Source organism: Dipodomys merriami, unplaced genomic scaffold, assembly GCF_024711535.1.
Source record: "Dipodomys merriami isolate MVZ:Mamm:240054 unplaced genomic scaffold, mDipMer1.0.p SCAF_14, whole genome shotgun sequence".
Taxonomy (NCBI): Eukaryota; Metazoa; Chordata; class Mammalia; order Rodentia; family Heteromyidae; genus Dipodomys; species Dipodomys merriami.
In genome coordinates this window covers 6343478-6359763 of record NW_027202715.1, presented here as the reverse complement: position 1 = coordinate 6359763, position 16286 = coordinate 6343478, and the positions used below count along the sequence as shown (strand labels likewise).

At 47.3% G+C, this 16286-nt stretch overlaps 1 protein-coding gene across 31 annotated transcripts in view; it reads left to right on the top strand.

Annotated features, from left to right (window-relative positions):
* Window positions 1-16286, top strand: part of Kcnma1 (potassium calcium-activated channel subfamily M alpha 1) — a 701247-nt gene that overhangs the window by 184600 nt on the left and 500361 nt on the right. For all 31 annotated transcript variants that reach the window (XR_011371533.1, XM_070020666.1, XM_070020665.1 and 28 more), the window contains exon 2: window positions 12154-12315. Coding sequence is in view for 30 of the 31 variants with exons in the window: in XM_070020666.1 (XP_069876767.1) it covers window positions 12154-12315 (162 nt within the window). In the remaining variant the exon portion in view is untranslated. The remainder of the gene's footprint in view (window positions 1-12153; window positions 12316-16286) is intronic.

Sequence of the window (16286 nt, the reverse complement as noted above, 5' to 3'; positions counted from 1 at the left end):
GAGGTGGTTATTGCTTGTCATCTAACCATGGAGAAGCACAATGGCTGGGCTCAGTGGCACACATGTGTGATCCCCAGTGACATGAGGAAGCATAAGTAGGAGGATTTCTATCAGCCTGCCTAAAAGCAAAACCCTCCTCCAGAAGCACCAAGCCATAAGAGAGCTGGGGGTGTGGTTCAAGTGGTAGAGCACTTGCCTAGCAAGAGAATGTGCCTTGCTTTCAAGGGGTTTCCAGGATAATTGTGACAGGTAGAGATGAAAAGACAAACTAAGGCTTCTAGTCCGTACCTGCCCAGTGTTCAGATGGCAGGGGTGGACAGATGAAGACAACGGGAGCTCAGGAGGGATGGGGCTGGCGGTGGTAGGGCTTCGCTGGCTCTCTGAGATTTTTCTCAGGCTTGATGAAGATGAGTAAGGAACAATGGAGAGGAAATTTCAGGGAAAGGAATGGTCAGAACAAGGGTGGGAGGATCAGGTTCTACCCACAAAGTCTGAGGAGAACAGCTCCGGAAGGAGCCAGAAGGGAAGCAGGCCCAGGACCAGGCCTGGAGTACGGCAGGTTCTGAGCTTTGAACAGTGTGGACCTGGCAAGATATTTGAGATTCCAGACAGCCTGAGGAAAGAGTAAAAACATACCAGACCAGAATGAAAACAAGGTCTGCTCATCATCCCTCCAGTTCACTGCGAAGAGTCTAAGGGGTGCTGTTCTGGGCTCTGAGAATACGGCAGGGTCTTCGCTTATTTGCATTCTGTTGGTCAGAGAATAAACACACACATGGGTAAAAGAGGTGGGGGGCAGGAGCTAGGAGGAAAATTGCTACAGGCTAAGGGAACGGGTAACTTCTGTGTCACCTGGGTAGTGGACAGTGAGTGACTGAGGTTGCTCAGGAGTTTCTTACTATTTTCTCCATGTTGTTTCTATCTGTTGGCTGGGAGCAGAGTGCCCAGCCATAAACCATTCATCCTACCTGTTGTCTCCTGGTGAGTTCCTTCTCCCAACATTCTCTGGATGGTGGCTTGGGGGCCACTGCAATAACTGAAGTGTTTTCAGGGAGTTTGAGTTCTGGGCATTTCTTGAAATACTAATAGTAAGGGCACAAGGTGCTGTGAATTCAGGGCTCTCTGGTATGGCTCGAGCCCCTATGGTCCTTCTTCTCCATTAGCGCTTGCTGATTGTTGGAGCTCTGAGCAGCAGAGACCTACATTCTTCAGGCCAGTCTTCCTGACCCTTACCTATGTGACAGAGCCACATAGGTAATGGCTGAGTTTGCCCAAGGGGAGCTTGGCTATTCTGGGAGTGGCATCTTAGGACTGTCATTTTCCGATCTATAAAAGGAGGCATTTGAACTAGGTGAGTGTCGACTTTTCTTGGGATAGTCAATTAAACTTTAAAAACAGAGCGACTATCTCTCCAGGCTGTGAGCTTCTTATTTTGACAAGCAAGCAAGAGCATAACAAAGAAACTGTCAAATGCCAGCTCTGCCATCATTGTCAATTCATTCAAAGGGCACGTTGATACCCAACAAAGGAGTGACGACAGAATGTCAAAGAAAAGGACAGTTCTTCCCGGGAGAGAGCCTGTGCTGTCTTTCACTGGCTCGTGCATGTTTTATTGTACTGCTGCCTTTCCATTCCAGAAGAAATCCTAGGGCAGCACTGCTCCATGGCCTATGTGGATACCATGGGACCACAATACCTTTGTGCCAACCTGCACAATCCTTTGCTGGATGAGTAGGGACCCTTACCAGTATAAGTTTCCTTGTCCCCATGATAGCCTTGAACTCCCCTTCTCTCCTAAGGCTTTCCTTATCTCTCAGTAGCTCCCTCTGGTGGCTTGGATGTCCCAAACCATCCTGAGGATTGCTTCTAGGAATTTGGGGAAGGTAGGAGATGAGGAAGAGATGGTGTCTCCACTGACCAGGTAAATAAATCTCATCAACACCTGGTAAACTCCTAACTTTCAGTAGTTCCATATCCTTGTTTTAATTTGATTTATCTCTTCTCCTCTAACCTTGACTTGTGAAGGTTAACTGAACCAGGGCAACAAAAGTGTTCTGCCATCTTTTATGAACACATGCTGGGCGTTCCCGTGGGTCTCAAGTACTTTGACAAAGAGGGGAGAGATCAGGTTTTCTGCATGGATTTTAGCCTCTTGGTGGACAGGGCACTTTCTAAGGTCATTTATGTGGATTGTGTTGTACTCAGCTTAAAGATGGCTTCTTACTTAGAGAACCTTTACAGTGTTTTATTTATTTATTTATTTATTTTTACCATCATTGTGTTGGATACTTACAGGGACTATATGAAGAAGGTATTTGTGTATGTGTGTGTGTGTGTGTATGTGTGTGTGTGTGTGTGTGTGTGTGTGTGTGTGTGCATGTGCGCGCTCACGCACACACAAATATGGTATGTGTGCATACTGGTACTGGGACTTGAACTCAGGGCCTGGGCACTGTACCTTAGCTCTTTTGCTCAAGACTGATGCTCTAGCATTTGAGCCACATTTCTACTTCCATCCCTTTGCTGATTAATTGGAGATAAGAGTCTTAAGAACTTTCTTCTCTAGGCTGGCTTCGAACAATGATTCTCAGATCTCAGCCTCTTGAGTAGCTAGTATTACAGGCATGAGCCACCGGTGCCTGGCAGGAAGGTATTTTTAAGCCTAGCTTTCCAATAATCAAATTGAGACCAGGAGGAGATGGGGTGACATTCTCGAGGCTGCACATTTAGATAAAAGAGGAACCAGGAGTCCAAACTCTTAAGACAATAGTGCCTGGTCTTCCCATACTTCTTTTATCCACAGAGGCTCTCCAGCAGCTCTTTGATGAACTACTTGATCAACCTCAGAAATATGTTCCTCTTAGGATTCTAGGATCCTCATTTCTGAGGCTCACAGAACCTCTGACTTATATAGCTTTGTAAGCTTCATTTCATCTAATACAAACATATATATATGTGTGTGTGTGCGCACGCAGATACACACAAGTATGCATACACACATGTTCACATACACTTTGCATGAATATACGTATACATGTAACCTGTATATGCACATGTGTATATACATATATGCACTGCACAGGCATGTGTATGCACACACATATACATCCTTACACACACACATGTATTGAGTAGAATACATGGTCTCCTTGACCCAAGAAGCCATATTAAACTACTTTCCTAAACATAAGGCAAGATTCTTCCTACCTACAAGAAGTGTATTGGACTCAGTGGGTTTCTGTGGAACCTCTAGAGAGCCTCAGTGCCTTGTGGCTAGTCTTAAAAATTGAGATAATAATGCCCAACTTGCAATATTATAACAGGATTCACTGAAACCACACAAAGCACTCAGAAAATTATATCCGTTACTAATCTATCTGAACTTCTGGCCCTGTCTCAGACCTGCTTGGTATGATTACAGTTTTTCTACAACTGGAAAATGTGCATGAGTTTTGTCTTCCAGCGGGGCCTAGTGATGGTTTCCTGTTGGGGTGGTTTTAAGCCATCTTCTGGAATAGGTAAGGTGGGGGCCTTGTTCCTCAGACTGGCGTCTCTGTCTCTATGTCTGTGCAGATAACCAGGGTGTTCTGCATTTGACTGGGGGACCCAGGCCCTGGAGCCCTTGCTAAGATCTCTACTAATCCATTCTAAATCCTTATGGCCCTCATAGTGAGCTCACTGTCATTCTTTCTTATTTTATTAAGCTATTTGAAAAAGAGATTGCTGTTTTACAAACATGTTATATTGGTCAGGGTACATGCATTAGCCCTGAAAGTTTGGAGGCTGATTAGATTTTAGGCAGCAATTGTGGTTGTTAACAAACATGGTGAGCATCCAATGGATTCTTCTATTCCTAGGTTGAAATCCTTTCTCCTAGGCAACTTTCTAAATTTCTTTCCATATATGGCTGATATGCTTAGTGCTGGTGCCTCACCCTACCTACTCTGGAGGCTGAGATCTGAAAATCAAGGTTTGAAGGCAGCTTCAGCTGACAAATCCATGACACTCTTATCTCAAATAAACCACCAAAAATCTGGAAGAGGAGCTGTGACTCCAATGGGAGAGTGACAGCCTTTAGTGAAAAAGCTAAGGGACAGCATCCTGGCCTGGAGTTCAAGCCCCAGTACCAGCACACACCAAACAAACAAACATAAACCCCAAGCTAAATTAAACCAAAACTCAGTCCACATGTCTGTAGCATAAACTTCTGTTATATAGAAGACATAGAAAATAAGATGATTGCTTCAGTAATAAGTAACAAACAACATAAGGAGAACCAAGCTTTTTCCTTCCTGCCTTCCTTCCTTCCTTCCTTCCTGCCTGCCTGCCTGCCTGCCTGCCTGCCTGCCTGCCTGCCTGCCTGCCTGCCTGCCTGCCTGCCTCCCTCCCTCCCTCCCTCCCTCCCTCCCTCCCTCCCTCCCTCCCTCCCTCCCTTCCTTCCTTCCTTCCTTCCTTCCTTCCTTTCTTCCTTCCTTCCTTCTTCTGTTCCTTCATCCGTTCTTTTGTTGGGCAGCATGAAAGAAAGAGCAAAGCATGGCCTCTGAACTTAGACTACAGGGGATTTTAATTTCAGCTCTCTCCCAAACAAGTGACAATTACCCAGCCTCTCTGGAGCTCTATAACATCCCTACCTTCAAGACTTGTCTGAGCACTAAGTCCATGTAAAATGAACACATAGAGAACATGGCCTGTAGATGCAAGAAGGGGATCAGGGACTTCCTGAGGGCCAGCCATACCCTTTTAGAGAATCGTTTGCCTCTTAGAAGAGTGTCTGGGTCCGTAGCTGTAGCCATATCCCCAGCAATGGAAATGACATCTGATGAACTTCCCAGGGCCACATAGCTGAGACACGATGTGCATGCCCAGTGAGGATTCCATAATACAAGCCTCGGGGTCAGATGATTCTGAGTTGTACAGATCCTCAGGGAGCATTGACATGGCCTCTTCGATGCTGAGACAAGGAAACCCTAGCATAAAGATGGACTTTTAAAGGTCACCCGGTCTTTCTCTCCTGTCACTTTTTAATACCACAAAGACTTCTGAAGTGCAATTGTTAGCACAGAGCACTCGGGTGCTTTGAAGGATGAATACCTGAAGAGTAGGGGTTGAAAATCCCCTGAGGAGTAAGCATCTCAGGACAAGTAGGGACAATGCTTCACTCCTTTTCCAACTCCAGAGCAATGGGCTCTGCCTGGGCTTCATGTATGGACAGTGTGGACCCATGGACACATGTCTTCAGAACTATTGTCCAGGTTAACAAGCATAGAAGCTACTGGCTAAGTTCACCTGGTCCACATTCCAATCTGTTTCCTATGCAGGGAACTCTGTTTGCATGGGGAGAGATGTCCCTAGGGCCAGCAGATGCCTGGGAATCTCTGAGCATCCATCCAGGAAGAGGGGGCATAGTTGAGATGAACTCTGCCACCGCCTCCTCTCAGAAGCTCTGGGAAGGGTGGGGAGCAGGATTGTGTTATCTGAGTCCTCTTCTGCCCTATTTCTCTTCCCTGGAGTCTCAGAATGGAGTCTCCTCCTTCTCCATTCACAGAACTCTCGCCATGAAAATCCCAGCTGGCGGTGCCCACATTATGCTTTATTTGCTTGAGCTGCTTTAGGTAATCTGCCTAATCCCCTAATATGCAGGATTATTGGTACCAGGGAGAATGGCTGGGTGGCCACCAGTCCAGTAGTTGGAAGAGGCTGCCAGGGGGGTTTCCTCTTCTTGCACTGTTGGCAGGGTGGGGGATGAAGGTGGTGGACCCTTCCCCCACCTCCAGGACCGGGAACTTTCAGGCAAAGGGACCAGAGAGTTGTCTGCATAGAGATCTGGAAGCCTCCGGGGTCTGAAAAGGCTTAAAATCTGGTCATTTCTAGATCTGATACCAAACTGTGCCATAGAATGTCATCAACATTACCATCAGGACACAAAGCTACAACAGGCCTGGGAATATTGACTCGGGGGATTCAAACTTTTCCTCTCCAGAAAAATAACTTTGCTGGATACAGTGCAGCACAGAACTCTCAGGGAAAGAACTCCACGGGGGTCTTTGATTTTCATGGGTGTCAGGCCATCCTTCCTCTACCTGTTACCATGGTCACTCACAGAAGCTTGGCTCTGCAGAACAGAAAATTGTGGGCTCAACTTGCCATTACCCCACATTTCTCAGTCTCTGCTCAGAGAGGTTGGGTGACTGATTTAGGCCATCCAGCCCATCCTTGGCAATCACTTCCTAAGTTGAGATCCAGAACCCTTCACCCTGATGCTGTCTGCAGGAAAGCCTTCTGCTGTGTGTCCAGCTGAGGGCCTCTGTCTGGGGGCTGTTGGCTCAGTGGGACAGGAGAGGGGACTGGGAAAGGCAAATGGCATTCCTGGGGACTGGTCTTAACTCGGAGCTTTGGTAAAACAGGAAATGGATCCAGATTTGGAAATGGATCTTGAAAATTTGAGGAAGACTGAGGTATAAGGAGAGCCCAGAAAGAAGTTTCCTAACCCTTCCTCCTCCCACAGCCCCCTGGGGTGGGGGTGAAACATCTTGGAATAACTCATGGCCCCAGCTATCCTGAGAGTTAAGCATAGTACTTCCAAGTACTGGAGATCCTCCCTGGTCCTATCTCTGATCCAGAGAAAATAGGAGAGGCGGTTCTCTGCCAGTCAGGCCAAGGCAGCCTCCTGACGCAGCTGAGTTCTCTGGAGCACTGGGTAGAGGGGCAAGTGTTCAGGGGCTCCGAGGAAGCCCCTTTTCATTGAGAACCTCAATTCTTTTTTTTTTTTTTTTGGTGGTGCTATTCCTAGTGCTTGAACTCACTATCTGTGCACTGTCTCTTAGTGGTTTTGCTCAAGGTTTTGCTCTACCACTTGAGCCATTGCTCTACTTCTGGCTTTTTGATGGCTAAATGGAAATAAGACTCTCACAGACTTTCTTATCTGAGCTGGCTTCAAGCCATGCTCTTCAGATCTCAGCCTCCTGAGTAAAGCTAGGTATGAGGCTGACAATAGTTCAGGCAGAGAACCTCCGTTCTTGGCAGGAGGGCCTAGCAGCCCATCAGCCCAGTCACGTTCACTTCTCACTCGATGCTCTGCACCTTGAGCAATGATGAATGGTTCTGGCTAGTTCTTGCCAGTGCTCCCATGTCCTTGGTTCAACTGCCCTCCCAAGACACAGAGATCGGGACAATGGGTCACTGAGGTATGCACAGTACCAGAAGTAGGGGTGGATGGAATGCTTGAAATGATAATCAGCCATCCACGGGCTCTTTGCCACTGTTGATAATCCTTCCATATTCTCTGTCTCATTCTCTCCTCACTCTGCCCTCAGGAGAATGGCAGGACAGATGCTCATCCCTTTGTGTGTCCTCCAACAGTGGGGTTTAAGTTCTGCCTGTGTTCTTGGGCCAACTGCGTTACCCTGCCTCTATCCAATGTGCTTATCCCACAGGGCCTCTGTGATCATGCTCAGACACAGTAGCCAGTATTTATTATTGCTATTTATCTGTAATATTATCTATTCTAGATACTGTCCTTGCTAAAAATTGATTTCCCATTGGCTTCAGCTCCCTCCCTCTCCTTTTTCTCTCTCTTCTCTGTCTCATCTCTCCTTCACCAATGTCAGTACCTACTTCAGAGCTCTTGATGGCTTAACATGGATAACGCAGCTTTGAACCAAATGGAAATTCTTTCCCTACAAGAGTTTTATGGGCATAATTCAAGTGCCAGGGCTTTCCATGGTGGTAGAAATGCTCTGGAGAAATCAGCCTGGAGATGGAGTTGCGGGGATAGGGTTCCTTCCAGGGAAGGGCCTGTGGACAGTCAGTTGAGGTTTGAGAAAGGCCCTGGAGGGTTTGGAGAGCAGGCCTTTGGACACCTGGGGTAGAGGGTGGGAAGAGCAGCCAGTGTAAACAGCCCTGAGGAGTAGTTCTGAAAAGTTCTGGCAGACTCATAGGATGGCAAAAAACAGGGGCAGAATAGATGGTAGGAGTGAGAGACTGACATTCTCTGAGTGGGTGGGAGGACTCAGGAGGTATGGGCATAGGAACACCACGTGAATTACAGAATCTACCCCACTCCCAAGATTTGAACTCAAGGCCTCACCCTTGCCCAGCTAACTTCTACCACTTGAGCCATGCCTCTAACTTGGCTTTTTTTTTTTTTTTTTTTGCTGGTTATTCTGGAGATGGAGACCATGAAGTTTTCTGCCCACTCTGGTCTTGAACAACAGTCCTCTAGATCTCAACCTTCTGAAATAGCTAGGGTTATAGATGTGACCTACCAGTATGACTTGGAGAGTTTTAAAAACCTTCTTCCTCCCAAATGACTATTGCCTAAACAACTTCCAAAATGAAGAGCTTAAAAACAGGTACAATTAAACTTGAGACAGACTTGTAGATCCTGGGCTGGCCTTCAGCAAGCAGCAGAAGAGAGGGGACTCTTTTTTTTTTTTAATATTATTTTATTTTATTTGAGAACATACTGTACAGAGGGGCTACAATTACATGGGCAGGATAATGCATACATTTCTTACCAAGCATTGCAGCCTCCTCCTTTGTTTACCCTTCACCTCCCTTCCCAGCCTCCCCCCTCCCCCCACCCAATTATACCCCCCTCCCCCCCCCCACCGACTTTGTAAAGCTGGTTTTGACATGACATTTTGTACTTCTCATTGTTGCAACAGGTCCACCTGAATCCTTAAACGACTTGTTTGCCCCCATCTCCTCCACATGTTATACTGACATCAAATATAGTGAAAGCGGGGGTTACACTGTGGGGGAGGGACATACAAAGCAACAAAGGAATAATCTTATAAATGCATTAGAAACTCTTAATCCCCTCCAGGCAGGCTCTGTGGGCTCTGCACCCCCAATATAATCAGCTAGCAGGTGTGGTACCTGCGGTGACCCTGGCGCCTGGCTCTGAGGACAGACAGGTGTGGAGACCAGATAAGAGCCAGTGTGGCAGCCACAGAAAGGTGTGTCCAGGACAAGGGTCTTGGGGAGAATTGGCAAATACAACATCCTGGTGGTCCAGAGACAACCTGACTTACCTTGTAAGGCACAGCCTCATGGGGATGTTGGTTTAAGCCTTGTGTGCTATGAGGCCTCTGGTTCTAGGATGCAGGGTTCCTGTCTCCAGAGCAGCCCTACTTCCTTCCCAGAACCAGAACTTAAGGATACTACCCTGATCTTCCCTTTGCAAAGCTGTCTGTACTTTTGGGAAGTGCTATGTCTAAAATGACCAGGTTATCATTCTTCAGGATTCAATGTGTGTGCGTGTGTGTGTGCGTGTGTGTGTGTGTGTGTGTGTGTGTGTGTGTGTGTGTGTGTGTGTGTGTGTGTGTGTGTGTGTGTAAGGTGGTGGCAGTGGTGACAGGCAGGACTTACCTATCCTAGAAGAACCTGTGTGTGTATGTGGACAGCAGAGTGGTCTTAGCTTTGGGGAGAGGAGAGACAGAGACTCAGAGGATGCTTCTCTCTGGCCCTCAGTCTCCCTCTGGAGGTGGGAGTCTGGTTCAGTGGAGCTCAGAACCAGGGGGAATCTAAGAGGGATATTTGGTAATGAGCATACCCAGTGTGGCAACCTCTTGCCAGCCATCCTGGCTAAGGTCCCATGCTCCTGCTAAACTTCTGCAAAAGTTGAGGCACTTGGCTTCAGAGGGTATCATCCTCAAGAGCCCATACTTGTTTAATATCTAATCTGGAATTATTGAGGGGCCACTCCAGGCCAGTGTCCTTTCTAGGGCCAAACTGGGTTCTCCATCCCCATGGCTGTGACTTTTTTTTTGGTTGATTGTGGGGCTTGAACTCTGGGTCTGGGTGCTGTCCCTGCACTCTTCAGCTCAAGAAGAGTGCTGTATTACTTGAGCCACCGTGCCACTTCCATGGCTGTGACTTGTGCATGCTGAGCACTATGCTAGGTGCTGTGCGTTGCTCACCCACCACACTTCTCCACCTACCCACCTATGGGGCAGAGGGCAGTTAACTCTCCCCACTGTGTACACACAGGGCTGAGGGTGCAGGAGCTACCATGCTTGGGGGCCAGTTTGGCTGTGAGGATGTAGAACAAAGCCAAGGCTGGCTGTATGACATCCTCTGAGCTACTTGCTCTCAGGTACCCCAGCCCTAAAGTGAGGATAATTCCACTGGATTTATTGTAAGGTTGAAACAAGATGACACACAGGATGAGAATCACCCAATTAAAATGGGCTTTTGCCTTCCTGTGTTAATTTCTTTCTCTCTCTCTGTCTCTGCCTCTCTGTCTCTCTCTTGTTGGTCATGGGGCTTGAAGTTGGGGCCTTGGTGCTGTCTCTGAGCTTTTTCACTCAAGGCTAGTGCTCTACCACTTTGAGGCTAGCACCACTTGTAGTTTTCTGGTGGTTTATTGGAGACAAGAGTCTCACAGGCTTTCCTGCCCAGGCTGGCCTTGAACTGTGTTCCTCAGCCTCCCAAGTAGCTAGGATTATAGGCATGAGCCACTGGCACCCTGTTCCTGTGTAAATTTCATTGTTTGTGGATACCCATTCTGACTTGATATATGGTGACAGTCACTATTCTAATGGGCTGTGCCCTAGCCACCCTCACCCACTGCATGTCCCCAGCAGGACCAATTAACCCTCCCCCCTCCCCCGCCCCCCGGCCCCTGGCCCTTTCCTGCAGTGGGTGGGTTAGAACACCTGCTAAGGACAGTTCAGGTCAGTGATGGAGAGCAAGGCCTCTCCTCCCTGATGAACCTGACTGTGGGATACACAAGGCTTGACACAGCTTCCTGCTCCCCAAGCCCCTCCCCCAACCTGCCTCCCACATGTGGTAATTAAGCTCAGACATCTAGTGTAAGCAAATAATAACAAGAGCATTATCTCCCTTTAGTCTATGTTTTTTCTTGCCTCTCATAAAGTAATTAAAATAATGAATGCCTTGTAAAACAATAGGTAACAGCGCTGGCAAAATAGCATTGTCTTCCATACAGCTCTTGTGCTGTGAATTATTGATGCACTGAAGTTCCTGTGACCGCTGGGGACTCCCTGACTCCTGGCACTTTTCATGCTGATTTTCATTTTGCAGGCCATGTCCTTGCCACCAGGAATGAGGGGCAGGGTGTTGGCCCTTCGGGTCCCCAGGTGGCAGCCAGGGACTAGTTCAGCAACGTGGCCAATAGGTGTTCCTCAGAAGCAAACACAAAACCAGTCACTGGTGGCTTGTATAAATCCTAGCTGTTCTGGAGGCTGAGATCTGTGGACCAAGGTTCAAGCTCAGGCACACGAAATCCAAGTGACTCTTAACCTCCAATTAACCAGAAAAATGCCCAAAGTGGAGATATGGCTGGAACTGTAGAGGGCTACACTTGAGTGGAAAAAGCTAAGCAAGGGCTAGACACCCTGAGTTCAAGCCCCAGTACTGGCAAACGGTTTTTTTTTTTAAAGTTATACATAGGGGACTTTGATTTGAGGGCTTGCTCCCTGCCCCAGCATCTTCCTCTTCTGCTTATCCACTGTCATTTCTGGAAAAGGCACATGGTCCTGGTAGGAGGAGGAAGAGGCCCAAGAAGAGCAGAGATTGAGACCTGCCACCCATTTCAGATAAGAAGAGGGTTCATCCTGCCCCGCCAGTATGGTCAACTGCTGTGGTTCCCCAAATTGGGCCCCCAGACCAGCAGATGGGTGTTATCTGGGAACTGGGTGGCACTACAAGTTCTGTTTCAACAAGCCCTCCACATGCTTTCAGATGGTTGCTTGTTGGAGAACCTTGCTCTAACAGTGTCAATGTCAGTGTCAGGAGATGGACCGAGTGGATTGTGTATGTATCGTGTGCTGTTGGGCAGTCTGCAGTTCTGATGTGTGTGGAGGAGGAAATGCTCTTCCATATCACAGGGCAGCTCACAGTGGCATGATATCTGGAATCCCCTCTGAATAGATCTGTGCCTCAGTTACTGTACCTGTCCACGGAGCAAGACCTCCACTTCCTCCTGGAGATCCACCCTTTTAGAGACACTGGTGGCTGAGATATCAGGAATTCTGGGACCAGGGCAAGTCTTGACAGGCCATTGAGACAAATCTGAGTTTGGATAGCAAGTGTGTCACATATCAGTGTGCTTCATGAATAATGCCTGCTATTTGAACCCAGTTCCCTGTGTCTCAACATGACCTCTCTCTCTCAATCTGTTGCCAGGAGGTCCAGAAGATTAACAATGGCTCGAGCCAAGCAGATGGCACTCTCAAGCCAGTGGATGAAAAAGAGGAGGCAGTGGCAGCCGAAGTTGGCTGGATGACCTCCGTGAAGGACTGGGCTGGGGTGATGATATCCGCCCAGACGCTGACCGGCAGAGTCTTGGTAAGTCCCTAGTACCTCCTACCCAGGAGGCCTTGTACCTGGTTTGGAGAAGGTGGCTTTGCTTATGAGCTTTATGATGTGGCAATGGATGTGTCTTCTCCAGTCTACTGAGATTGGGAGGTTGTGTGAACAGCCATTGTTCAAGAAGGAGCTCTGTATTCTGCATTTGTAAGCCAGGAGCTAGCAGTGGGGGGGCTGCAGAAGGTGGGCTGCCATTCTGTATAAATGGCTTATTGGAAGGATGTTTTGGGCTTTCTTTTCCAGCAAGACAGGGATACACACACAGAGCAGAAATATCTTGGAATGAATCTGAGATTCAAGGAGTTCTCTAAGTGTGCATCTCTGGGGTAGCTTTGTGGCAAAATTACTGCTAGTCTCTGGGCAACACAGACAGCCCTTCTTGGAGCAGTGACTTAATTCTTCTGTGTGAGATAAGGGGGAAACGCTCAGGTACCCTCTGTCTGTCTGTCTGTCTGTCTGTCTGTCTGTCTGTCTGTCTATTTTATCTATCTACCTGCCTACCTACCTTCCTACCTACCTATTTACTAGTACTGGGGATTGAACTCAGGGCTTAGATACTGTTCTTTAGCAATTTTGCTCAAGGCTAGCACTCCACCTTTTGAACTACATCTCCCTACTTCCACTAATGGCTTTTTGCTGGTTAATTGTGGATAAGAGTCTCAAGGATCTTCCTGCCAGGGCCAGCTTCAAACTACAATAATCAGATCTTAGCTTTCTGAGTAACTAGGTTTATAATTGTGAACCAGCGTCTGGCTATTAGGTGCCCTTATTTTTGATGAGGGTGACACCTAGCCTGTGTGGGGCTTATACTGCCACTTCTCTGCACACTTCCTGCTCTTCTGTAGTTTGCTTGTAGAATTTGGCTTCCCTGATTGGCCACGAGCTCCTGATTTAAAGCAGGGATCATGGAGGAGTGGGGGTGGGGATTGAGTGGGGGGGAAAGGTCTGTAGTGGCTGGCCATGCTAATATTCCGGGGATGGAGAAGCATCTGAGATGTTTGTCTTTCAGTTCAAAGACTAGAGAAGAACTGGGTGGCCAAGGACCAAGTTGCTTTCACCTGTTAGGCCCATGTACCTGCCACAAGAGGGCTCCTTCTTTGTGTAGCAGCTTCCCTAGTCTGCTCTGGCTCAAGAATTTTTCTGGGAGGTGGCAGTGCATTCTGGGTAATCTCTCATGATTTGGGAGTGGGTTTGTTTGGGCTGCCCTTCCTGGTTCAGTCAAGAGTCCTCTGGCTCACAAACAGGCTGGGGGCCTGGCTCAAGTGGTAGAGCACCTATGTAAAAAGGCAAAGCCCTGAGTTCAAACTCTCTCTCTTCCTCCCAGCCTCTTGGCCAATAGAGAGTAAGAGTTCCAAGCTGTAACAGAGAGGAGTATGTTGTATTGTGGGAATGGAGGGTCCTCTAGTGAGATCAAGGGCTGTATACACATAGGCATTGAGAGCAACCAATGGCTGGGAGGCCAGAGAGGCTGAAAATAGCTTGTTACAGTCAAACTTAAGAATGAGAGAGGTTGGAGATTGGAGGTACCAGGAAAAGTCAGAGTGGTGAGCCTAGTGATAGCACAAGAGAGGATTGGTATGGCCCCGAGAAACAAGGCGTGGAGTGACACTAGCAGTGGAGTCAGGCAGGTGGGTGTGGGTGATATTTTGCAGGTAGGATTCCTAGGGCCAAACATGCCCAATAACCACTTTGACACTGCTATCTCAGTCATACTATCCATAGTCAGGCAGCTGTACTAATTGTGCGCATCACCATCCATTTGAAGGGCAAGGACCACATGTCCTGTGTTGGGTTAGGTGGCCTTCATAAGGAAGCAAGCTAGTTACCTGGGCATCTGGCTCTCAGCTGGGAAAATAAAAACATAGGAAGGGCCATGACTTGCCCCAAATACGCAGCTTTAAGTCACAGAGCTAGCCTGGTACCTAGGACCTTTGGTCTCCCAGTCTAGTGTTCCTTCTCTATGTTGACTTCCCAATTGAAGATAATGCTTTTTCTCTCCCAAGCCACCACCAGCTTTGGCTGTGACACTTTGACATTATTACCTCAGTGCTAATGAGGTGCGGTCATCCCCTGGCCTTTCTCTTTTAACCTTTGTACCCAGAGGTGTGCTCTGCCCAGACTTCTCTGCTTGGGGCTATGTAAGGAGCCATCAGCTCTCTGAAGGTCTTTTTGCAGAAAAGTTTTCCTGAAGTTTTGCAGGGCTATGGGTGCCCGGTGAGCAGACCAGGGGAGCAGGCCCATTTTTTAGGAGGACACAGTTTAGCTCTACTCAAAGAATGGAATCTATAAGGAAGTCTCAGCACACAGGAGAGAGTTGTCCTTCCTGTTCTGAACCCAAAGTTGTGTTTGTCTTGAGTTGTCCAAATATTTATCCCTGCAGCATTGGGACCAAAGCAAGGCCAGATACATGGCTGTTCGGTTTCCTTTTTCAATTTTCAATTTGTTCTCCTTGACAGATGCTCAGCAGCGAGGCTTCCATGTCTGGAAGCCTTTCTCACCTGTCTGATTGTCACAAGTAGCAGTCTCCAAGATAAGTAAGGGAAGAATTTGCCGAGACCAGCCCTAGCTTATCTCTGTAGGAGCTCTCGAGCAGGCATGGCATTTGTTGGAAACTTATCTGCACTTGTTTGGCTCTGTGCTAGGCACAGGCAGAAAGTGGTGAGCGGTAGTGATTCAGGGTATGAATTATTTATATTGTTGAACTAAGTAGAGAGTTCCAGAACTCCATTTTAAAATGACAGTGATCATCACTACTCAACAGAACCTTTTATAGTCAACACCTGGGGCCTCATCACCTAAGTGATGAAATTCCTTGACCTTAGGGATACAAGTATCAGAATAGCCTTCCCTCCTGTGTGTGTGTGTGTGTGTGTGTGTGTGTGTGTGTGTGTGTGTGTGTGTGTGTGTGTGTGTGTGTGTGTGTGTGTCCTTGGCACTAGGTTTAGCTGGATAAAAATAGCAAATCTGGATAGATGAGCCCTCTTAGAAAGGTTTTCAAGGATTACTGCTTCCTTTATCTTTTTTTTTTCAGCCAGTACTGAGGCTTGAACTCAAGGCTTAAGCACTGTCCCTTAGCTTTTTTGCTCAAGGCTGGTGCTTTAGCACTAGAGCCACAGCTCCACTTCTGGCTTTTTGGTGGTTAATTAGAGATAAGAGACTCATTGACTTTTCTGTCCAGACTGGCTTTGTTACATCATCCTCAGATAAGCCAATGGAACTGGCGTCCTTTTTTTTGTAATTAAAATGTATTTATTTTCTGATTATAAAAATACAGTTGACTTTCTTATGTCTGCCAGTTCTACATCCATAGAGTGAACAAATGCAATGTCAAAAATACTGGGAAAAGTTAAATTATATTGAGCATGTATTGTCTTTTTTGGGTATCATTCCCTCATGAATACAGTATCTTAAGCCTTATAAACATAGTGGACCAAAATCACGTCAAGTATTTGACTAATACAAGGATGCTTGAAAGTACCCTGGTACATCTCTGTACCTGTAGCATTTATAGAAGGGACTTGAGCATTCTTGGGTTTCGGTACACACACGAGTCCTGAAAACAGTCCCTAAAGATTCTGATGCACAACTGCAGGTAGTACATGCTTATTTTAAAATTCTGGAAAATGTTGGATGAATTGCGGATACGATTCTAGGATAGCCAGGTGCTGGTGGCTCATGCCTGTAATCCTAGCTACTGAGGAGGCTGAGATCTGAGAATCATGATTCAAAGCCAGCCCGGGCAGAAAGTCCATGAGACTCTTATCTCCAATTAACCACTAGAAAACCAGAAGTGGTGCTGTGGCTCAAGCGGTAGAGAGTTCACCTTGAGCTGAAGAGTGCAGGGACAGCACCCAAGCAGAGTTCAAACCCCATGACTGACCAAAAAAAAAAAAAAAAAAAAAGATTCTAGGATATGGGGCTGGCCCACATTGGCAGTAAAAATCACCAGG